Below are 17,835 nucleotides of genomic sequence, written 5' to 3'. Positions count from 1 at the left end.
GCCGGGGAGACCGTACCTCTCACTCGGCGCAGCGGGAGCGCTCGCGGGCGACGGCGGAGTAGGGGAGGAAGCCGCGGTGGCTGCCGCGAGGCTCGGGCGACGGTGAGGGTGGGGAAGCGCGTCGCCCGCGCGCACGGCGAGCGAGGAGGCGGCGGCGAGCGCGCGGGCGGCGAGCGAGGAGGCGGCGACGTGCGAGGAGGCGGTGGTGCGGCAAGCGGGAGGTTGGGAGGCCGCGGTGGTGCGCGGGAGCGGGTACGCGGGCGGGTAGGATCGAGGCGGGTGAAAAAAAGATTAAGTTTTGGGCAGAAACATCTCCTACCATGCGATTTTTATGGGTCTCCATCTCTTTCCACCTCCCTCAGACCCGACAGGTGGGTCCAACGTGAGAGGTATGGTGGGCCTAATTTGGGTGAAAATTGTTTTCAATTATTTTCGATCCTTATAGTATATATAGATAGCTAGGTCTCCTTTCTAAAAGTTGTAATAAGATTCTAATGGTTATGGAATTACATAGCTAGGCCTTCTTTTTAGAAGTTGTAATAAGAACTTATAGGTTTGTGATGAATTCACACCAATTCAAACTTTTAGACCCGTTTCAATTAATTGAGTTGCACCATTTTAAAATATGAGTTGGAGCTCTCATATTCAACACGAAAATACTTGAAGTTTTTAAGAGTACTAAAATCAAAGTTGATATATAATTATTAACATTTAAATCTAAGTGCAATATAAAGTTTATTTAGGTTAAAATTCAAAATGGGGAGGTACTGTATCCAGTAGGGTAGGAATAAGTAGATCAACGAGCTTCTCCTCCCAGCCTTGTGCCCTCACCTCTTATGCCTCCTCTCCGTCTTATTATATCGTCGAGCAAGCTCATAGTCGGTGCAATATTAACGGACCGAGTTGACGGAAATTCTTCAACCGCATTTCTTCTCTTAAAATCTAATGGTAAACTTGCCCATGACACATAATGTAGGTTTCTCTAACTTATGGGTCGACAATATCCATATCACCGTATGCCATACTTAGGTAATTAGATTTTAAGGTGAGGCAGGACCGCCTATACCTCTATTGACGGTGACATGAAGGGCAGATTAGAGTCTGGAGGTCAGCAACGGTGATCGAAACGAGAAGAAGTAAAAGCAGATCATAACTAATATAATATTCGATTCAACCTCCATGTAACATTGTACAAGTAGTTCATAGAATAACTCACGAGATAATAAAATAATATTATCTTTCAGAGGAGGCACACCAACTCTTCAGAGCAAGTATTATGGTGGAAGAATAGCTAGCTCGTGGAGGAGAGAAACAAGGAAGAGCGAGCGGCCGTCTCGCGACGCGCCCGCAGCTGCGGGCGAAAACGCGCTGCGCGCCCCATGATTGGATGGGAAGGAATCTTTGCATTGAAAAGTAGTGGGACCCATCCCTGTGGAACGCGCCTTGCCCGCTGCCAGCGAAGAGAGCGTAGCTATTAAAAACACTAGAACATCATGGGCGCGTTGCGCGCCCTATCAGAGCTGAACACATCGATATATCCAAGTATACAGAAGATATATAGAGAAAGGAATGCATGCTAGATGTCTTAAAATGACAGTCTATTTCACAGGACAGTTAAATTTGAACATCTCCGCCGGTATCTTGGAATATGGATCCAAAACTTCAAATAAAAACATGCAATGTACTAAATAAAGTTTACGAAACAAAAGGAAGGTTACTATTAAATTTTCAAAAATAGATCTAGTTGTTTGACACAAGCTCTAAACGGGCCAAGTAGCGAGCAATGAGTAGACAGAAGGAGTGCATCGTCTTCTTGTGCTAGCCATCCTTGCTTGCACTGCAGTGACAATAACCATTACGTACATAATAATGCTACCATTGTCAGACTAAGTAAGAAAATGAACTCACACATATTTTTGTACCAAACTGTATAAATACAGTGAAATCTCTACAAACATATATTACTGCAATGACCAATGAGCATGGTGTATTCGATTCACAAGAAGAAAATGGCAAGCCCAGAAGACTAAGGCTACAATTCTTCTCTTTCTAAATTCAGGGAGAACCTAGCCTCAATGACATCAATTCAAACTTGCCGGTTATCATTTTTTATTCAATCGATCTCTACATATTAGTAGAACAAAGATAAAATAATATCAATTAAAGGCAACAAAAAGCACCAACAGTGCCAGGCATGCTGATAATCTAATTGTAGGCCAATTACAATTTGCCATTTTAGTGTGATGGCTGTACAAGTTTTAGAGGTAGGTATTTTTTATGATATTAGAGGCAGTTGTCTATATACAGAGCAACTTCTGTTGACACCAAACATTCATTGATAGAATCAAGTACCATTTGTGCAGAGGTAACAGAACATAGCAAGCAAAACTTGAGAAGCACAAGTCAAGCGAATAAATCATGCCTGATTGTTCAACGTGGATCCCAGTTGCATATCTCAGTAAGCTAAATTTCAGAAATAGAAGTATGGTTTTATTTTTTATATTGTATCAAGCTGCAGGAACAAAAATGTCAAACTTTACAAACACATGTTTTAGACAGCTTGATATGTGAAGCCAAGTTTCTTTTCAGGTGAAACCACACAGTTCATAAAATAAGAGATCAATGATCCTGATGCAATTATTATAAGATCATCATACACTCTTGCTAATAATTATCCTGCTGGGGACTTACTTAAAAAAATCCTGATCGACAACATCAATCTGGTTATGCATTTTCTCCAAGTTGTCTAATTTTTTTGGTTATGCATTTCAAAATTGCCTACTTAGTTTTCCTTTCCCTATGTATGGGCACCCAATTTGAAATGAATGTTTGGTTAAGCATTTTCAGTGAAGTGCCTACCTGTTCTTCCTTCCCCTGCGCATGGGTAACCGATTTGAAAGTATTTCACTTAAAAAAATACTGCTCCTGCCCTTGTGAATGGTGCAGATCAATAGGGACAAGAAAGATGCTAAGAGAATCAACTGACAAGATGAAGCCCCCCCAAAGATAGAACATTCAAGAAAGCAGCCCTACTTCGTACTGGTTTGTGGATTATCGGAGGCGCCTAGGCAGTAATTTCAAATATTTCTATTTGATGAAATTGCTTATAGGTATACAGTAAGTACATTTTAGACCACGGCATGCAAAATCACACCAAGCAACCCACAAAATTAACCCAGCAATATTAAACTTCATACTAACAAGCCATGAGGGAAGATTTGTTGTAAATGCTCACAGGTTACTAAGCTCCATGGAACACGTGAACATGATTGCCATGAGGAAAATCGTTTTACTGTATGAAAAAATTGCTCTGAATCCTAAAGTAACAATTTCAACTGAGCACAATTACATTTAGTTATACCTGTGAAACCTTTGCAGAGACATATGCAACCTCCTATCCAAGTCCACAGGCATTAAGTCAGTTCTAACCTGTGTGAGATATCCTCATGATCACCAACCTACAGCAGACATTAATCAACCTATAATTAGCATATGAAGATCAATAATTCTACAGAATGGAACTGCAGGTTTAAACCTATGTGCTGCCTAAAATTGAGTATTTGTAGCAACTAAACTTATTAGTAGCTGCACATGAATGATCCAATACATGTGGGGAATAATCACTTAGAACAGTAAAATTTGGCATGAATAACTAACAACTAAACACATCATTAGCTGTTCAGATGCCCACACAGAGGTGAACACAAATATACAGTGAAAAGAATTTAGGAAATCACAAAATTCTATGTACTAAGCAACTGCACACACAATCCCTTTTATGAGCAAGAGCAATTCACATGACGAGTTGAGTTTTTGAACAAGAATTTTATAACTGCTCATAAAATATGATTTCCTGGATAAGATGCATGACTTATCTGAAGTGCATGCTGAGAATTGTTTCACATTAAAACACCCATCATGATAAACCACATATCTTTGCAGTATAAGCCACAAAATAATTCCAATTTCAGCTATACTTTCAATTAAGTAGGTATGGCAATTACAAATATTTGTTTGTGATAATTCTCCATGCATCTGTTTGAAATAAAAGACAGCAAATACCTCTATGCTTTTATCCAAGAAACTAACATTTGATACTTGCCTGCATTGTGCCAAACCGTTTTAGGCTGAAAAAGAGGAAAGGGAGAATAGGCTGCACCTAGCAGTGGAGTTCAATCAAAGTCACCAACAATTCTACTAACTGTACACTCAAAACACAACATTGGTCAAAATTAAAAAGCTTCTTGTTATAATCCGGGCTAAAAACTAAAGGTACTAAACAGGATTCCGAGAAATTCACAGCGAAAGAGACCTAGAAAGTTAATAAAGGTCGCACCTTTGCCAAGGTCGTCACCAGCTTCTTGGTCATCGCGGCGAGCGAGTCCATCCCCTTCCCCAGTTTCGCCTCCACACCAAGAATCCAAGGGCAAGAAGCTAAGAACCTCAGCCTAGCTAGGGCCATGGCTCAGATCGGTTAGCAGGCGGATCAAATCGGGAGGAGGTGATTCAGGTCTGTTCCATCCATTTGGGATGCAAATCAATTGGAGCAAAGGACGCCAGAGTTGGTGTTGCTTCTTGCTTCGGTGGGGGGAAAGGAGAGAGCAAAAGACGCTTGAGTTGTGCAAGCTTTCGATTTGCTGGTGGTGCTATGCATCTCGTGGGAAGGGAAGAAGAGCTACCTGGTGGAGCACTAGGCCTAGGCCTCCTCCAACCTTCCGACGGCACGGCGGGCCCAGTCGTCGTCGTGGATCCACGGTAGGAGCAGAGGTGGTCGGAGCATAGTGCCTGTGGGAATAGGCATCCACTGCTCGGCAAGGGAAGGGGCCGCTCGCCATGGAGATGAGAGGGAGATGAGGAGAGGTGGCGGCAACCGTGCTGGATTGGAGGCGGCGAGCTGGGAGGCGCGCGCAGCCGCGAGGTGCGACGGCGGCGGTGGCGGCGGAGGAGAGGAGAGAAGGACGAGGGAGGAGTTGCGTTAGGTCTGAAGTTGGGACTGCGAGTTAATTTGAGGAAAAATGGAGGACTATTTTGCAAAGTTATCCGTGGACACCTGGCGACGCGGGAGGGGCCGAGCGCTGTGGTGCGACGAGGAGCAAGCTGTCTTTAAGAAACCCGATGCTCTCACACTCGCGGTTGTGGGCAGCCGAGATGTGCGGCACGGTGACGATTTTTTTACTTCTCGTGGAGCCCGTCTAAACTTTTACCATTGTAGCTATGGACTCCTACAAGTGAGTCCCATCCATACAAATTAGTTTGTCAAATACTATATTGGAATCGTCAATAGGCACATGGGTAAAAAAAATTGAACTAAAGAAAATTGCAGATGCATCTAAAAATCACTAATTGACACCTCTCCATCACATGCCAGGCAGTCCTCGTAGGCGGTTCACATACATGACCTATCGCTTAAGTTAAAGTTGGACATCAGAAATAATTTGCATTATAAACTTACTCAAGTATATTTTGTCAGTATATTTACTCGGCTGATGATTAGATTCATTAGAAATCGTGGAATAGAAATATATCGTGCAGCTTTCAAAAAATAAGAAATATATCACGCCAACCACGAGTAACATCCACTGTTAATTTATTATTACGGGCAACCGTGGAAGTCCAAGTCCTCCCATCTGAACGGACCTTCCAATGCATCTCGGGCTCTTGGCAATTGGCAAGTGCGAGCAAGTCTTCAGACTCCACACACCTACCCGGCTACCCCTGCATTCAAACACAGCTCTCTCCTGCTCGAGATCCCATCCTCCTCCAGGCAGACAGCCGCCCGCAGGCCGCAGCGGTAGCAGATCCACCGGCGCGCGCGGGTGGCGATGGGCGTCGTCTCGGCGGTGGCGGACCTGGCCGTCGCGGTCTTCTCGCTCACCATCGCCGTCGCGGCCCCGCTGATGGACGCGCAGACCGTCCTCCCGCCGGGCCTCCACCCGGCGCCGCTCGTGGAGCTCAAGCGCTGGTGCGCCGCCGAGTACGGGGACTACCTCATGGCCCGGCCCCCCGGCTTCTTCCGCGGCCTCATCTGGCTCGAGCTCGCCTTCCAGTGGCCGCTCGCCGTCGCCACCCTCTACGGCCTCCTCACCCGCCGCCGCTGGGTCGCCACCACCTCCCTCATGGCCGGCGTCTCCACCCTCACCTCCATGGTACACTCGTATTTCCCTCTCCCGCGTTCTAGTGGAGTCCTGAGTCCAACGGAATTTCGTGAAAATTGCATGTCACCGCTGCGGTGGCTCTGCTCCGGATCCAGAGCACTAGATGGTCGATGCACAATTCTGCACTTATAGAGTCAATTAGTGTCGAATCCAACCGCAGTTGTTTGTGTGTTGATTGAATAGTTCTAGTGGCTAGCGTCAAATGAAACATTGCTGGAAATTGAATCAATTGCATTGGAGTCTTTTAGTTGTAGATTTCAGACACCTGCTGCCAGCATTTTAATGATTTCTGAACTGTGGTCCCCTTGATCTAAATATGCCATAAATGTCCGGCTTGTGTGCTGAATGAATATGATTGGCTTGTGTCAAACGAAACCACAGTTCAGAATTGCATTTCTTCAAGTTGTTGATTTCAGACACCTACTGCCAGCATTTTAATGCTTTCTGAACTGTGGTTCCCTTGATCCAAATATGATATAAATGCCTGGCTTTATATTGGGGTTAGATCTCAGGTCGACTTTTTTTATGTTGGGGTTAGATCTCAACTGCAGTGTCTTGGATTAAAGTTTACAACACTTAATTTTTGTTACAACATCAGACACCAAACCGTTGCAAAATTCAATATTGACTCCCTGGAGGAATGGCTACCGGTTATGATTGATGTGGGCATGTTTATTATTTTTCTCTTTCGAAATGACAATGCGATTCTGTTCTTGTATATCCTTATCCATTTTAAAGGTTCACTTTAATTGTTGCAGTCTGCCATACTTGGTGAGCTGTTAGGTTCGGGCAAAGCAACACCAAAATTGCTTCAGGTGTATGTTCCTTTTGCCGCTTTTGGCGTCATTGCAATTCTACATGGACTTTGCTCATGCTCTCCACGTACCACCGCTGGTTCATCAGTTGGGCCTTCTGCTCGGAAGAAGAGAGCCTAGGTCAGTTTCTGTTATCTGCATTTCTACAATTTTTTAGCATAACTCATATTCAATTCCTTAATATTCTGGAAAAGCTAGGCGATATTAGTTTGATATTGATCCAGCAGGTGTTGTTTGGTTATTCCCATCAGAATCATGCCTCTCTAGCCCTCATTTTGTCTTTTCTTTCCCATTCTGACTGTGTCCTGTAAAATAAGATGTTTTCATCTGTTTGATACGTGAATTCAAATTTCAACATTAATTGATGGAGTAATTATTGTAGAATCACATGCTTTATAGTCATGTTAGCAGAAAACCATGGGATTGATGGCTTCTGGCATATAACACTTTGTTGATTATCGGTCTGAACACCCATCCTAACCAATTCTAGCCTAAGCTGACAGGTTTCCTAACTTTCAGATTGAGGAAAAACAGAGGATTTTAATACCTACAATGTCTTGTTGAGTTGACTACCATATATAACTTAGATCCACAAAGTTAGACAGCATGAAATGTTTCGGTGTCACAAGATATTTGGCGTGCAAAATTACCAACTAAAATTAAGGTATTTATGTGGTATCTTAAAAAGGGGGTAATTTTAACTAAAGACAATCTGGTTAGACGTAATTGGCATGGAGATAAGTCATGTGCTTACTGTCATGTTCCCGAGTATACAACATTTGTTTTTTAGTTGTGCTCATGCGAAGTTTTTGTGGCGTGCAGTTCATGTAGTGTTTGGTTTATTACAACCGTCTTCTGTGGATGATCTGTTTAATCGATGGTGCAAAGTCGGGGGTATCAAACATAATTTGTTTTTACTAACTGCAGCCTCGGCTATTTGTTGGACCATTTGGATTTCTCGGAATGAGGTAGTTTTTTATAAATGTAAACCAAAATCATACTTGCAGGTACTTTTCAGGGGAACGTATTGGCTACGTCAATAGGCTCTATTGCAGCGTCATGAGCATCAACACGCTCTTGTCCTCCAATGTCAGCAGCTTGAGGAGGCGGCACTTCGAATCTTTGCGTCCTTTGGTTGGTTATCGTCGAGTCGATTAGGTTTCCATTAATCATGAGAGAAACTTGTTGCAGTTTGTTTACCTTGCTTGGACTTGTTTGTGCGAGAGTGTGGAACCTTTTACTCGTTTGTAATAAGTGGACTGATTCTACCCTGTGTAGATGAAGCCGGATAATATCTATCCTTTATCTAAAAAAGACAGCATGAAATGTTTGGTTATACCACAAGTACACCAAAACTGCTGATACTAGATATGCTGAAGTATGTAGCTTCTATATTCAGGTTAAACCTCAGCTGTAGTGTTGCAGCCAAAAGAACACATAGAACTTCTCTCACACTATGAAATCGCTGCAATATTCAGTAGACTCCATGTATGAATGACTATCAATTACTTTTGAGCTCCCATGTTCTTGTATTCGTTTTTCTCGATTTATTTTTTGAAAAATTGCTCTAATCATTGCAGTATGTGGCACTTGGAGAAATTTTTGGGTCCAGACAGAGTTAACCTCTTGGACCTTCTCAGAAGAAGAGGATCCGAATCTGGTTCCTATTTCCCAGCATTTCAAGGTTCTTTTGGGGATATTCATAATTTATGCTAGCATATGTTAAAAAGACAGGCAGTATTGAGCCAACTTCTGCAGGATTTTTCTTCCATTTTCCCTGAAAAGGCCTATTTGTATTGACTTTATTTGCAATTTTCGCCTTGGATCACGTCCTGGTGATTAAGACATTGTTTTAATTGCTTGACGACCCGATTCAACCTCTGGCATTGTTCTTTGTGAGCCGTAGTTGCAGAAAGTTCCAGGCTTTATCTCTTTGGCACATAACCATGCTTTTGCTCTCATTTTTGTTCAGAAAGTCCACCCTAACCGATTCTTGCCCAAGCCGAGACTCCAAAGCCTTGCTCCATCTTTTTTTTTGGTTTCGTTTTTCAAGGACTTGCTATTGGGCATACCTGGTTGAGATAAATACCACGGCATGTCAAAACAGTTGCGAATATCATGAGTGGACCCTGACTGCTGAGTTCATTAGAGCAACTCCAGCAAACCTTCTAAACAGCCCCCTATCCCAAGTTTAGAGGGCTAAGCTAAAAAAATGCACTCCAGCAGATTCTCTACTTTATCCTCTATTTTGGGGAGGCCTTCAAAATTCTAGGGGGTCTCTATGGAGCCCTCTATTATATATTGGAATTGAGGGCTATTGCTGGAGTTGAAACAAATTTAGAAGCCTCTAAAAAATAAAGGGAGTTTCTATTTAACATTTAGAGGGTCTAATTTATGTGTTATTTGCTGGATATGGTCTTAGTACTTCCTTCACGAATCACGACCAGCTCGAGTCAGTGGAGTCCTTCGATGACCGAAAGAGATGGATGCATTCTTATGCATTAATTGCCTATTCGAGAGCACGCATATTTCTTCTTTGACTAACCAAAGACCTAGTGGCGGATAATTTATTTATTTTTTGCGTGATGATCCAAGGGACAGTGCCAGGGATATATGGTGACATTTCGTACCTGTATCTGCTGGCAGCTGCTGCATGGTGTAACACCCAGGAAAATCGCGGACGGTCTGCTAGGGATCGGTGGACGGTCTGCCAAAGTAACGCCCAGATATTTAGCTGGATGTGGGCCCGGTCGTCATCTCCTCCTTCCTCATTCCCACCTCGACCAGAGACGAGCGCAGCTCGTCCGCTCGCGCCGCCCTCGCCCCCTTCCGTCGATCTCCCTCCTCTGGCCACCATGCTTCGATTCCTCGCGCGAGAACCTTCTCCGGCACCTCCTCCACCTTCCCCAACCCCTAGCCCGGCTTCTCCCCGGCCGGAATCGCCCAACCACCACCGGTCACCATTGGAGGCGCTTGAATCTTTGTTCCACCATCGATCCGCTTCTCCGGTCATCCTCCGCCCGAACCGACCGCGGGAATGGATCTGTGGAGGTCTACAAAAGTGAGTCGCAGACGGTCCGCCTAGGAGGGCCGGACAGTCCGCCGGTCAGGTTAGAAGTTGTCCAGAGACGATGTTGTCTCTGGTGTTTTCGTAGGATTGAACTGCGGACGGTCCGCTATTGGAGAGCGGACAGTCCGCCGTAGAGATCAAAATTTGTCCAGAGACGATGTTGTCTCTGGTGGGGTTCGCACGGTTGAACTGCGGACGGTCCGCTATTGGATAGCGGACAGTCCACAGTATAGTCTAGAATTTTGTCCAGAGACGTTATCGTCTCTGGTGGAATTGGCAGAGTGAACTGCAGACGGTCCGCCAAGGAGGGCCTGACGGTCCGCAGTAGAGATTAAAATTTTGTCCAGAGGCGTCGTTACCTCTGGTAGTATTGCAGAGTTAAACTGTGGACAGTCCGCTATGTTGGAGCGGACGGTCCGCCGTATAGATTGAAAATTGTCCAGAGCGGTAGTTGGTTCTGGTGGGTCGGCAGAGTTGTACTGCGGACGGTCTGCCACTTGGGCGCGGACAGTCCACAGGGCATTCCAGTTGAAGTATAATAGTTGCATCCTTGAGCTGCACTCAAATATTTCATATGCATTCGTATAGCATCCGCTGTTGAGGACGTCGTGTTCGAGGTGATTGCGGCACCGCAGGAGCAGCCGGAGCAAGCCCAGGAGGAGAGGCGTGAGAACCCGGCCCAAGGCCCGTCTAACCCTAGCTCTAAGCAGCAGACTGAAGGCAAGCCCCGTTGCACATCCTATTAATTCAAATTTTAACACCTAGATATGTATTGATTATTTGTGCATTATGTTTAGGAGTTGTTTGAAACCCTAGTGGCATGAACCCTAGGTTTCCTTGAGTTATACTAGTATGTATAGGACGATAGATATGCTATGCTAAATAGAGTTCGGTAGAAGTCGAGTAATTTTTGGTTACTCGCGAGATATAGGTTGTTTTTATGTTTCCATATATGAGTTACTCATCTTGGGATGGAAGTCTTAGAATGAAAGAAAGAACAGAATCTGAGACCGGGCGGGAGAGGTGTAGTTCCGCCTGTGTCGGTTAAGGACCGAGCCGTTGTCGGCTCTGCTGATCATGTTTGAACTGTACTAACCGCATGCCGGGAGTAGAAGGTAGTTGAAACCGGTAAGCCTATTACTATCTCGCTTCGAAAGTACAGAACTTCATTACCACCCCTTAGGGCGAGTCGAGTAGTCACGGAGAAACGGGATGCATATGTTTACTTTTGGTGGTCTCTCGTTGAGCTCGGCTGACTATATGTAGGTGGGGCGGTTCTATAATTCGAGGCGGGAAGGGGAAGGGTTGGTGCGTGTGGTCCGACGGGGCATACGCGTGCCGTGTTGGTTAGGTCCACCTTGCAAGGTTAAATCGAATCGATTCGCCGTCAGTCGCTCTCGGACATGGGCACCTTGATCACTGCGTCACAACGTAGTATCGAGTGGGAGTATGTATGGCATATGGTTATATTCACTTGAAAGATTAGTATATGCTTTATCATGTTTTCTCTAGATATGCCAAATTTAGATGATGGTCAAGATATATAGAATCATGAGTTAAAATATGGAAATAAAGATTCACCTTAGTCGTTTTTTCCGCAAAACTAACCACCAGCCAAAAGTTTTGCATGTCTAGATATGTGGGCTAAGTTATACCCACTGGTCGGGTAAGTCTTGCTGAGTATTAGTTGCTCAGGGCTTTTATTGAAACATTACTGCAGGACTCGCAGACGTAGACTTCTGTCCCTGCTGCGCTAAGTTCATCCGCCGGGATGCAGAGGGATGGGAGGTTGTGGAGCCAGATGTTTAGTTAGGGATCTTCCAAGGGTACACTTTTAGGTAGTTGTAGGCCCCTTTCCTCTTGTTGAGCCCGGATTTCAGTAATGCAAAGTTTGTAAATTATGTATTTATTCAAACTTGGTTTGTAAAACTTAAGGTAAAGTCTTATGAATATTTGCTGTATTTTTCGAGTTTCTGTCGTGCTTGTACCATCTGCGCTCATCTTCGCGAGGGACTATCGGTGTTGTTTCGATCGGGATGTGGGTTGAGAAAGGATCGCCAAATTAAGCCGTTAAGCTAATACGCTCGATATGTTCAAATGACGGCTATTACGCTTAATTAGAGTTTTAATTTGGCGGTGCCGTCACCCATGGTCATCGTAGGAACTGATTAAAACTTGATCCAATCCGAAACGTCATCTGTTCTGTACCAATCATTCTATTTAGAACATTTCTAAGTAGGTTTTTCATGTAAAATGCTTTCTCCTTATTAATACATGCCGGAAGCTGTCCGGATCTTTCGAGAAAAAAAATCTTACCAGCTTATTTTTTTTTTCTACGGGAGAGCCCATATGCAATCGGGTGTTTTGTCCTCGTCCTGTGCATGAGCTGTTTCACACGTTAAGCCTGTGAATGCTAGAGAAATAGGAGTGCATGGCATGACCGAGCAAAACTAGAACCTTGGTTTAAACCACCGGTCCACAAGTCAAACCCACTCGAATCCTCTTTTCTTTGGAGGGTCTCCTCGCAATTTTTCTAAGGTGACTTGCTGTAGTTAGGAACGCGTTGAGTTGATCTCGAAACTTCTTGCCCTGAGTCATCGATGTATCAATCAATTAATTTCTCTGCAATCGGCTTGGATTACCATAAAAGACCGGAGAGCCAACTCTAAAGTTTGGCACCTATTAGTTCCTTTTCTCCATCTAATATTTTGCTTTTATTCTTAAATTTGGCTGAACTTTAGCAACCTCGTTAGCGCTCCTGTTTGCAAGAGCTAATGTTAAAATTTAGCCCTTCTATGCTTCAGGTACTGTTTGTGTGAGCTTTTGGGTAGCTTTTCAATGTGAAAAGCCAGAAGCTCAAACAAACAACAAATTTCTCATGTAGCTTTCAGAAAGTAAAAAACTTAGAAAAGCTGAGTTTATACGTAAAGGTGAAAAACTCAGTTTTCTAAGATTTTTGTAGCCTGTAGAGTCCAGAAAGTTAAAAGCATCATCTAAAATTTATTATTAGTTTTTCAAAAACAATAAAATCAGCAACAGCTTTTTAGAGAAAGTCCAAAAACTGCAGCTCAAATAAACAGGCACTCAATGCTGGAATCCAAACATTACCGTGTCCTCCATTAGGGGAAAGATCTTTCCATTTATTGGTCACAAACGCGCAAGGCTGCAGCAAATTAATCCGGCGGAATCGGTGTGCGCCACTTGACTAATTAATCCCTATGATGGGACCATCATCACATAAGTAGAGCTTCAAAAGCATACCACTAAATCTAAAAAAAACAAAAAGAAAAGCATACCACTGCACATTTCCCCTCCTCTCTCGTCGCTCGATCTCTGGAACCGTTGCGTTTTGATCGCCAAGTGTTTGGAAGGCAGACAACGTGTGTGCGATCGTCGTCGTACTCTGTGTCTCTGTCTGTTGCGAGCTGACGCCCCTTCTTCCTATTTGGATCCTCGCCAACGAAACGACAGGCTGAACTTGTAAACTTCCATGGAAAAATTGGCGAGCCGAGCCTTGTAGCAACTTGGTCCCGTACCTTTCGAGCTCCGGTCCGGCCATGGCCGGACCTGAGTGAACTTTTCGCCTCTTCCAGACGCGCGCACATGCATCCATGGCCGCTTGACTTTCTCCAGATGTGTACAAAGCTCACGCGAAAACGACGACGGCGTACACCAGTGGCCTGCTGCTTGCGTCCAAGAACGGCTAACTAATCCTATTCCTCTACACGTACATTTTTTTAGATAATGGATAAAATATCTGGCCTCTACGTCCAGAGACATACATAGCCCCAAATATTATAACGAATATGAAAGAGAGCATCAACGGTTCACAAAAAAGAACAACGAGCTAGCATAGTCTATATAAGTGCTTCCAACCACCGTGAGCCTGCTCCAACGAGACCATCTCAATTCTAGTGCTCAACGATGAAAGTACGTTCTTGTTGTGCTCATCATGCTGCAACTGCGCCAAAAAACGTAGCCAGTACATTCCCCTGAAAATAACTTGCAAAATGGAGTTATATTTAATTCTATTAAAAATAATGTCATTCCGGGTATTCCAGATGGCCTAGCATAGAGCAGCGATCCCAACCCAAATCAAATCCCTAATCTTAGTATTTTGATTAGAGAGCCAAGAACCAAATAAATGTCTAATGGATTTGGGTTGAGTTACACCACTAGCAAGATACACCATCCTCCAAATCATTCTAGCATAATGACAATCTAGGAACAAATGTTGGATTGATTCATCCAAATTACAGCCAACACATTTCAGGCTGTCTTTCCAATTTTTCCTAGCAAGATTGTCTTTAGTTAAGACCACCTATTTTTTGTAAAAACCAGAGGAAGATCTTAATCTTTAGAGGAACCTTAATCTTCCAGATTTTCTTATGTCTGAAAGGGGTATGAGTATTAATTAAATGCAGATACAAAGAGCGGACCATAAATAACCTAGATTTGGTTAAGTTCCATCTGAAAGAATCCAACCCATCCACTAGATTAAAAGGTGCTATCTGTGCTACAAGATTAGACCAATCTCTCAGTTTAGATCCCCACAATGTTATCCTAAAAGAAATATTAAGAGGTTGAAAAGCCATAACTTTGGCCACCATCGCATGAGGATCTCTCATAATATTATTGAGAGATGGGTACCTATGCTTGAAAGACATATTGCCTACCCAAGTGTCTTCTCAAAACCGCGTGGCACTTCCATCCTTGATCAAAAAAGTGCCATTGGTTAAGACTTCATCTTTAATTTTCATAAGTCCCCTCCAAAAATGGGAATCATACAGTTTAGCCTTAACCTTCGTTAAAGATTTGGATCGCAAATACTTGTTCTTCAGCAACTCTTGCCACATACCATCAGTGTTAAGCAAGTTCACAATCCATTTTGCTAGAAGGCATTTATTTTGTATTTGGAGGTCCAAGATGCCTAAGCCACCCTGATCTTTAGGACGACAAAGGATGTCCCATTTAGCAAGCCGATATTTAAGTTTTTCGGTTAGCATACGATTTGCTCTAAGAACTAAACAACGACTTCTTCATCAGCATACGATCTTCTCCCCCCTCCTCCTGATTTTTCGGTCTGATTTGCTCTAAGCATGCATTATGCAAGCCGATATTTAAGTTTTTCGGTCAGCATCCAATTTGCTCTAAGAACTAAACGACGACTTCATCAGCATACGATCTTCTTCCCCCTCCTCCTAAAATATTCCAATTGCGTTTTCATATATATTAATACATGACATGATTTTCATAAAACATTTCAAACAAGTATTTTTTTCATCCTTTAGGATGTAATAACTCTCGCCCTATTTCTAACTCAATTTGTTTTCTTTCCCTTCTTTGATGCATGGTGGCTCATGGCCCACTACTACAAAACAGGCCTTTGTTCCTGGCCATTTGTCCCGGCAGCCTTTGGGCCCGGGACAATAGGTGGCTTTTGTCCCGGGTCCAACGGCTAGCCGGGCCAGCGGGGGGGGGGGGGGGGGGACAGGGGCCTTTTGTCCCGGTTGGAACCACCAACCGGGACAAAAGTCCCCCCTTTTGTCCCGGTTGGTGCCTCCAACCGGGACAAAAGGCCTTGGGCCCCTTATCCCCTTCCCTCTCCCCCCGCCCGAGCCATTCAGCTCACTTGTTTTCTTGCTGTTCTTGGCTCGGGATATAGAGGAGTTCTTGCTCATTTCTTCATCACATTTGTGAAGATCTTTGATTCCCCATCCATCCATCGGCGCTAAAGGTTTGGAGCTTGTTTTTCTCTTCTTCCTTGGCTTGTATAGCTCATTTCATGCTTTAGAAATAGAGAAAATGTGTAGCTAGCTCATTTCTTGGACATTTAGCTAGCTAGATTGCATATGTAGGTGTGATTTTCTTTTAGATTTAGATGAGTATGTGGATAGTACAAATTTTTAGAATGAGTGTAGACACTTCATGTGATGTACTTGTATATATGACCATATTGTGGATAGTTGATTTTTTTATTCATGAATGAATTAATGAAATGAGTATATTATAGAATTTTTTGTATTATGAATGGATTATTTTGACACTCTAGTGATGTATTTAATCAGGCTCACATTGAAACCATCTAGAAGCTAAAAAAATCTTTATTTCGAAACAAGTATACGTCGTTAATCTCCATCCAACGGTGATGGCACTACCTTTCAGGGATACACGATGCGCTATAAGGACGTCGCAAATCGGTTGGTCGCATCACCAGCACTTCCGATTGATAAGAAGACAGCATTTGACGCAGTCAGCATGCCCGCTGTTGTACTGAGAGCATGCTGCCTGTGCCAAGTGCTGTGCCTATTAATCGTAAATGTTGGTGCTGCGACTAGCCGATTGGTGACATCCTTGTACCGCACCGTGTCCCCCCGAAAGGCAGTGTCATCACCGCAGGGTTGAGGTTACTGACATATATATTTTCAGAAATAAGGGTTTATTTTTCTTCTAAAGGGTTTCTGGATATTGAAAAGAGTGTACTCCTGGAACTGAAGGGTGTCAAAGTAATTAGAAGTTATAGAGATTTCTTTCAATTAATTAGAGATTTCTTGAGGATTAATGATTTTGTGGAAAATAAATGTATTTTTCAGTAAAATATGGCTTCAGCAGCTGGAGGGTTTGATATATTTTATTTATTCGATATGTGTAAAGAATTCAAATCGATTTATTTAAAATGCAGATGGACCGGCAATGGATGTACAATGCTGACCGACGTTCGAAAGAATTCATTGATGGCCTGCATTATTTTTTGTCTGTGGCTGAGGCAAACAAGCAGAATGGTTTTATGTGCTGCTCGTGTGTTCATTGCAACAATAACAAGGATTACTCATCTTCAAGAATCCTACACAGCCACATTTTCGCAAATGGTTTCATGAAGAAGTATGTTTGTTGGACGAAGCACGGAGAACAGGGGGTTACCATGGAAGAAAATGAAGAAGAAGATTTTGACGACCACTTTCCCGGGAATGCTGGAATCGGTGCATTCGATGACGATATTCCCATGGAAGAGCCCGAAGTAGATGTAGCAGAAAATGATCCCAGCGACGATCTGGGGCAGGCATTGCACAATGTGCAGGCAGACTGTGAGAGTGAAATGGAGAGGTTGAAGTTCCAGAAGTTGTTAGAGGACCACCATAAGTTGTTGTACCCAGATTGTCAAAATGGATTTAAGAAACTTGGCACCACCTTGGAGTTGCTGCAATGGAAGGCGACAAATGGTGTATCCGACAAGGGATTTGGTGAATTACTCAAACTTGTTAAAAAAATGCTTCCTAAGGACAATGAATTGCCTGCCACAACGTATGAAGCCAAACAACTTGTTTGCCCTTTGGGACTGGAAGTGCAAAAGATACATGCATGCCCCAATGACTGCATCCTCTACCGAGGCGAGTACGAGAATTTGGATGCATGTCCCGTATGCAGTGCATTGCGTTACAAGATTAGAAAAGATGATCCTGGAGATGTCGAGGGGGAGCCTCCCCGGAAGAGAGTTCCTGCGAAGGTCATGTGGTATTTGCCTATAATACCACGTTTGAAGCGTCTGTTTAGAAATAAAGATAATGCTAAGTTGATGCGATGGCACAAAGAGGAACGCAAGAAAGACTCGATGTTGAGACACCCCGCTGATGGGTCGCAGTGGAGAAAAATAGATAGAACGTACCCTGAATTTGATTTGGATGCGAGAAACATAAGGTTCGGTTTGAGTACGGATGACATGAATCCTTTTGGTGAGATGAGCAGTGGTCATAGCACTTGGCCTGTGACTCTTTGTCTGTACAATCTTCCACCATGG

General features: G+C 43.6%; 1 protein-coding gene and 1 long non-coding RNA gene across 5 annotated transcripts; one reads left to right on the top strand and one right to left on the bottom strand.

The window, feature by feature from the left end:
• Positions 1 to 1,556: 1,556 nt before the first annotated feature.
• On the bottom strand, positions 1,557 to 5,092 carry LOC120658113. 3 transcript variants are annotated; one of them, XR_005668521.1, is made up of 3 exons: positions 4,337 to 5,092; positions 3,362 to 4,201; positions 1,557 to 1,837 (listed from the first exon to the last, which is right to left on the bottom strand). It is a non-coding gene; the product is annotated as an uncharacterized LOC120658113 (long non-coding RNA). The 3 variants fall into 3 exon arrangements; XR_005668522.1 differs by having other exon boundaries at positions 3,362 to 3,458; positions 4,337 to 5,085; XR_005668520.1 differs by having other exon boundaries at positions 3,362 to 5,089.
• Positions 5,093 to 5,632: 540 nt separating this feature from the next.
• On the top strand, positions 5,633 to 8,450 carry LOC120658112 (sigma intracellular receptor 2-like). Of its 2 annotated transcripts, none has more exons than XM_039936327.1 (3): positions 5,633 to 6,146; positions 6,914 to 7,090; positions 7,978 to 8,450. In XM_039936327.1, the coding sequence occupies exons 1-2, from the start codon at positions 5,823 to 5,825 to the stop codon at positions 7,088 to 7,090; spliced, it is 501 nt and encodes a 166-aa protein (XP_039792261.1). In that variant the 5' UTR covers positions 5,633 to 5,822; the 3' UTR covers positions 7,978 to 8,450. The 2 variants fall into 2 exon arrangements, with proteins under 2 accessions (XP_039792261.1, XP_039792262.1); XM_039936328.1 differs by having other exon boundaries at positions 6,914 to 7,091; positions 7,983 to 8,450.
• The last annotated feature ends 9,385 nt before the right edge of the window (positions 8,451 to 17,835 follow it).

Source organism: Panicum virgatum, chromosome 2N, assembly GCF_016808335.1.
Source record: "Panicum virgatum strain AP13 chromosome 2N, P.virgatum_v5, whole genome shotgun sequence".
Lineage (NCBI taxonomy): Eukaryota > Viridiplantae > Streptophyta > Magnoliopsida > Poales > Poaceae > Panicum > Panicum virgatum.
This window is presented reverse-complemented; position numbering and strand designations above follow the sequence as displayed.

What these genes read in the sequence shown, in the direction of transcription:
- LOC120658112 (XM_039936327.1), top strand. Translation starts at nt 5,823, where the DNA reads ATGGGCGTCGTCTCGGCGGTGGCGGACCTGGCCGTCGCGGTCTTCTCG. An exon ending in TCTCCACCCTCACCTCCATG is followed by an intron (nt 6,147 to 6,913) that starts GTACACTCGTAT and finishes TAATTGTTGCAG; the next exon opens with TCTGCCATACTTGGTGAGCT.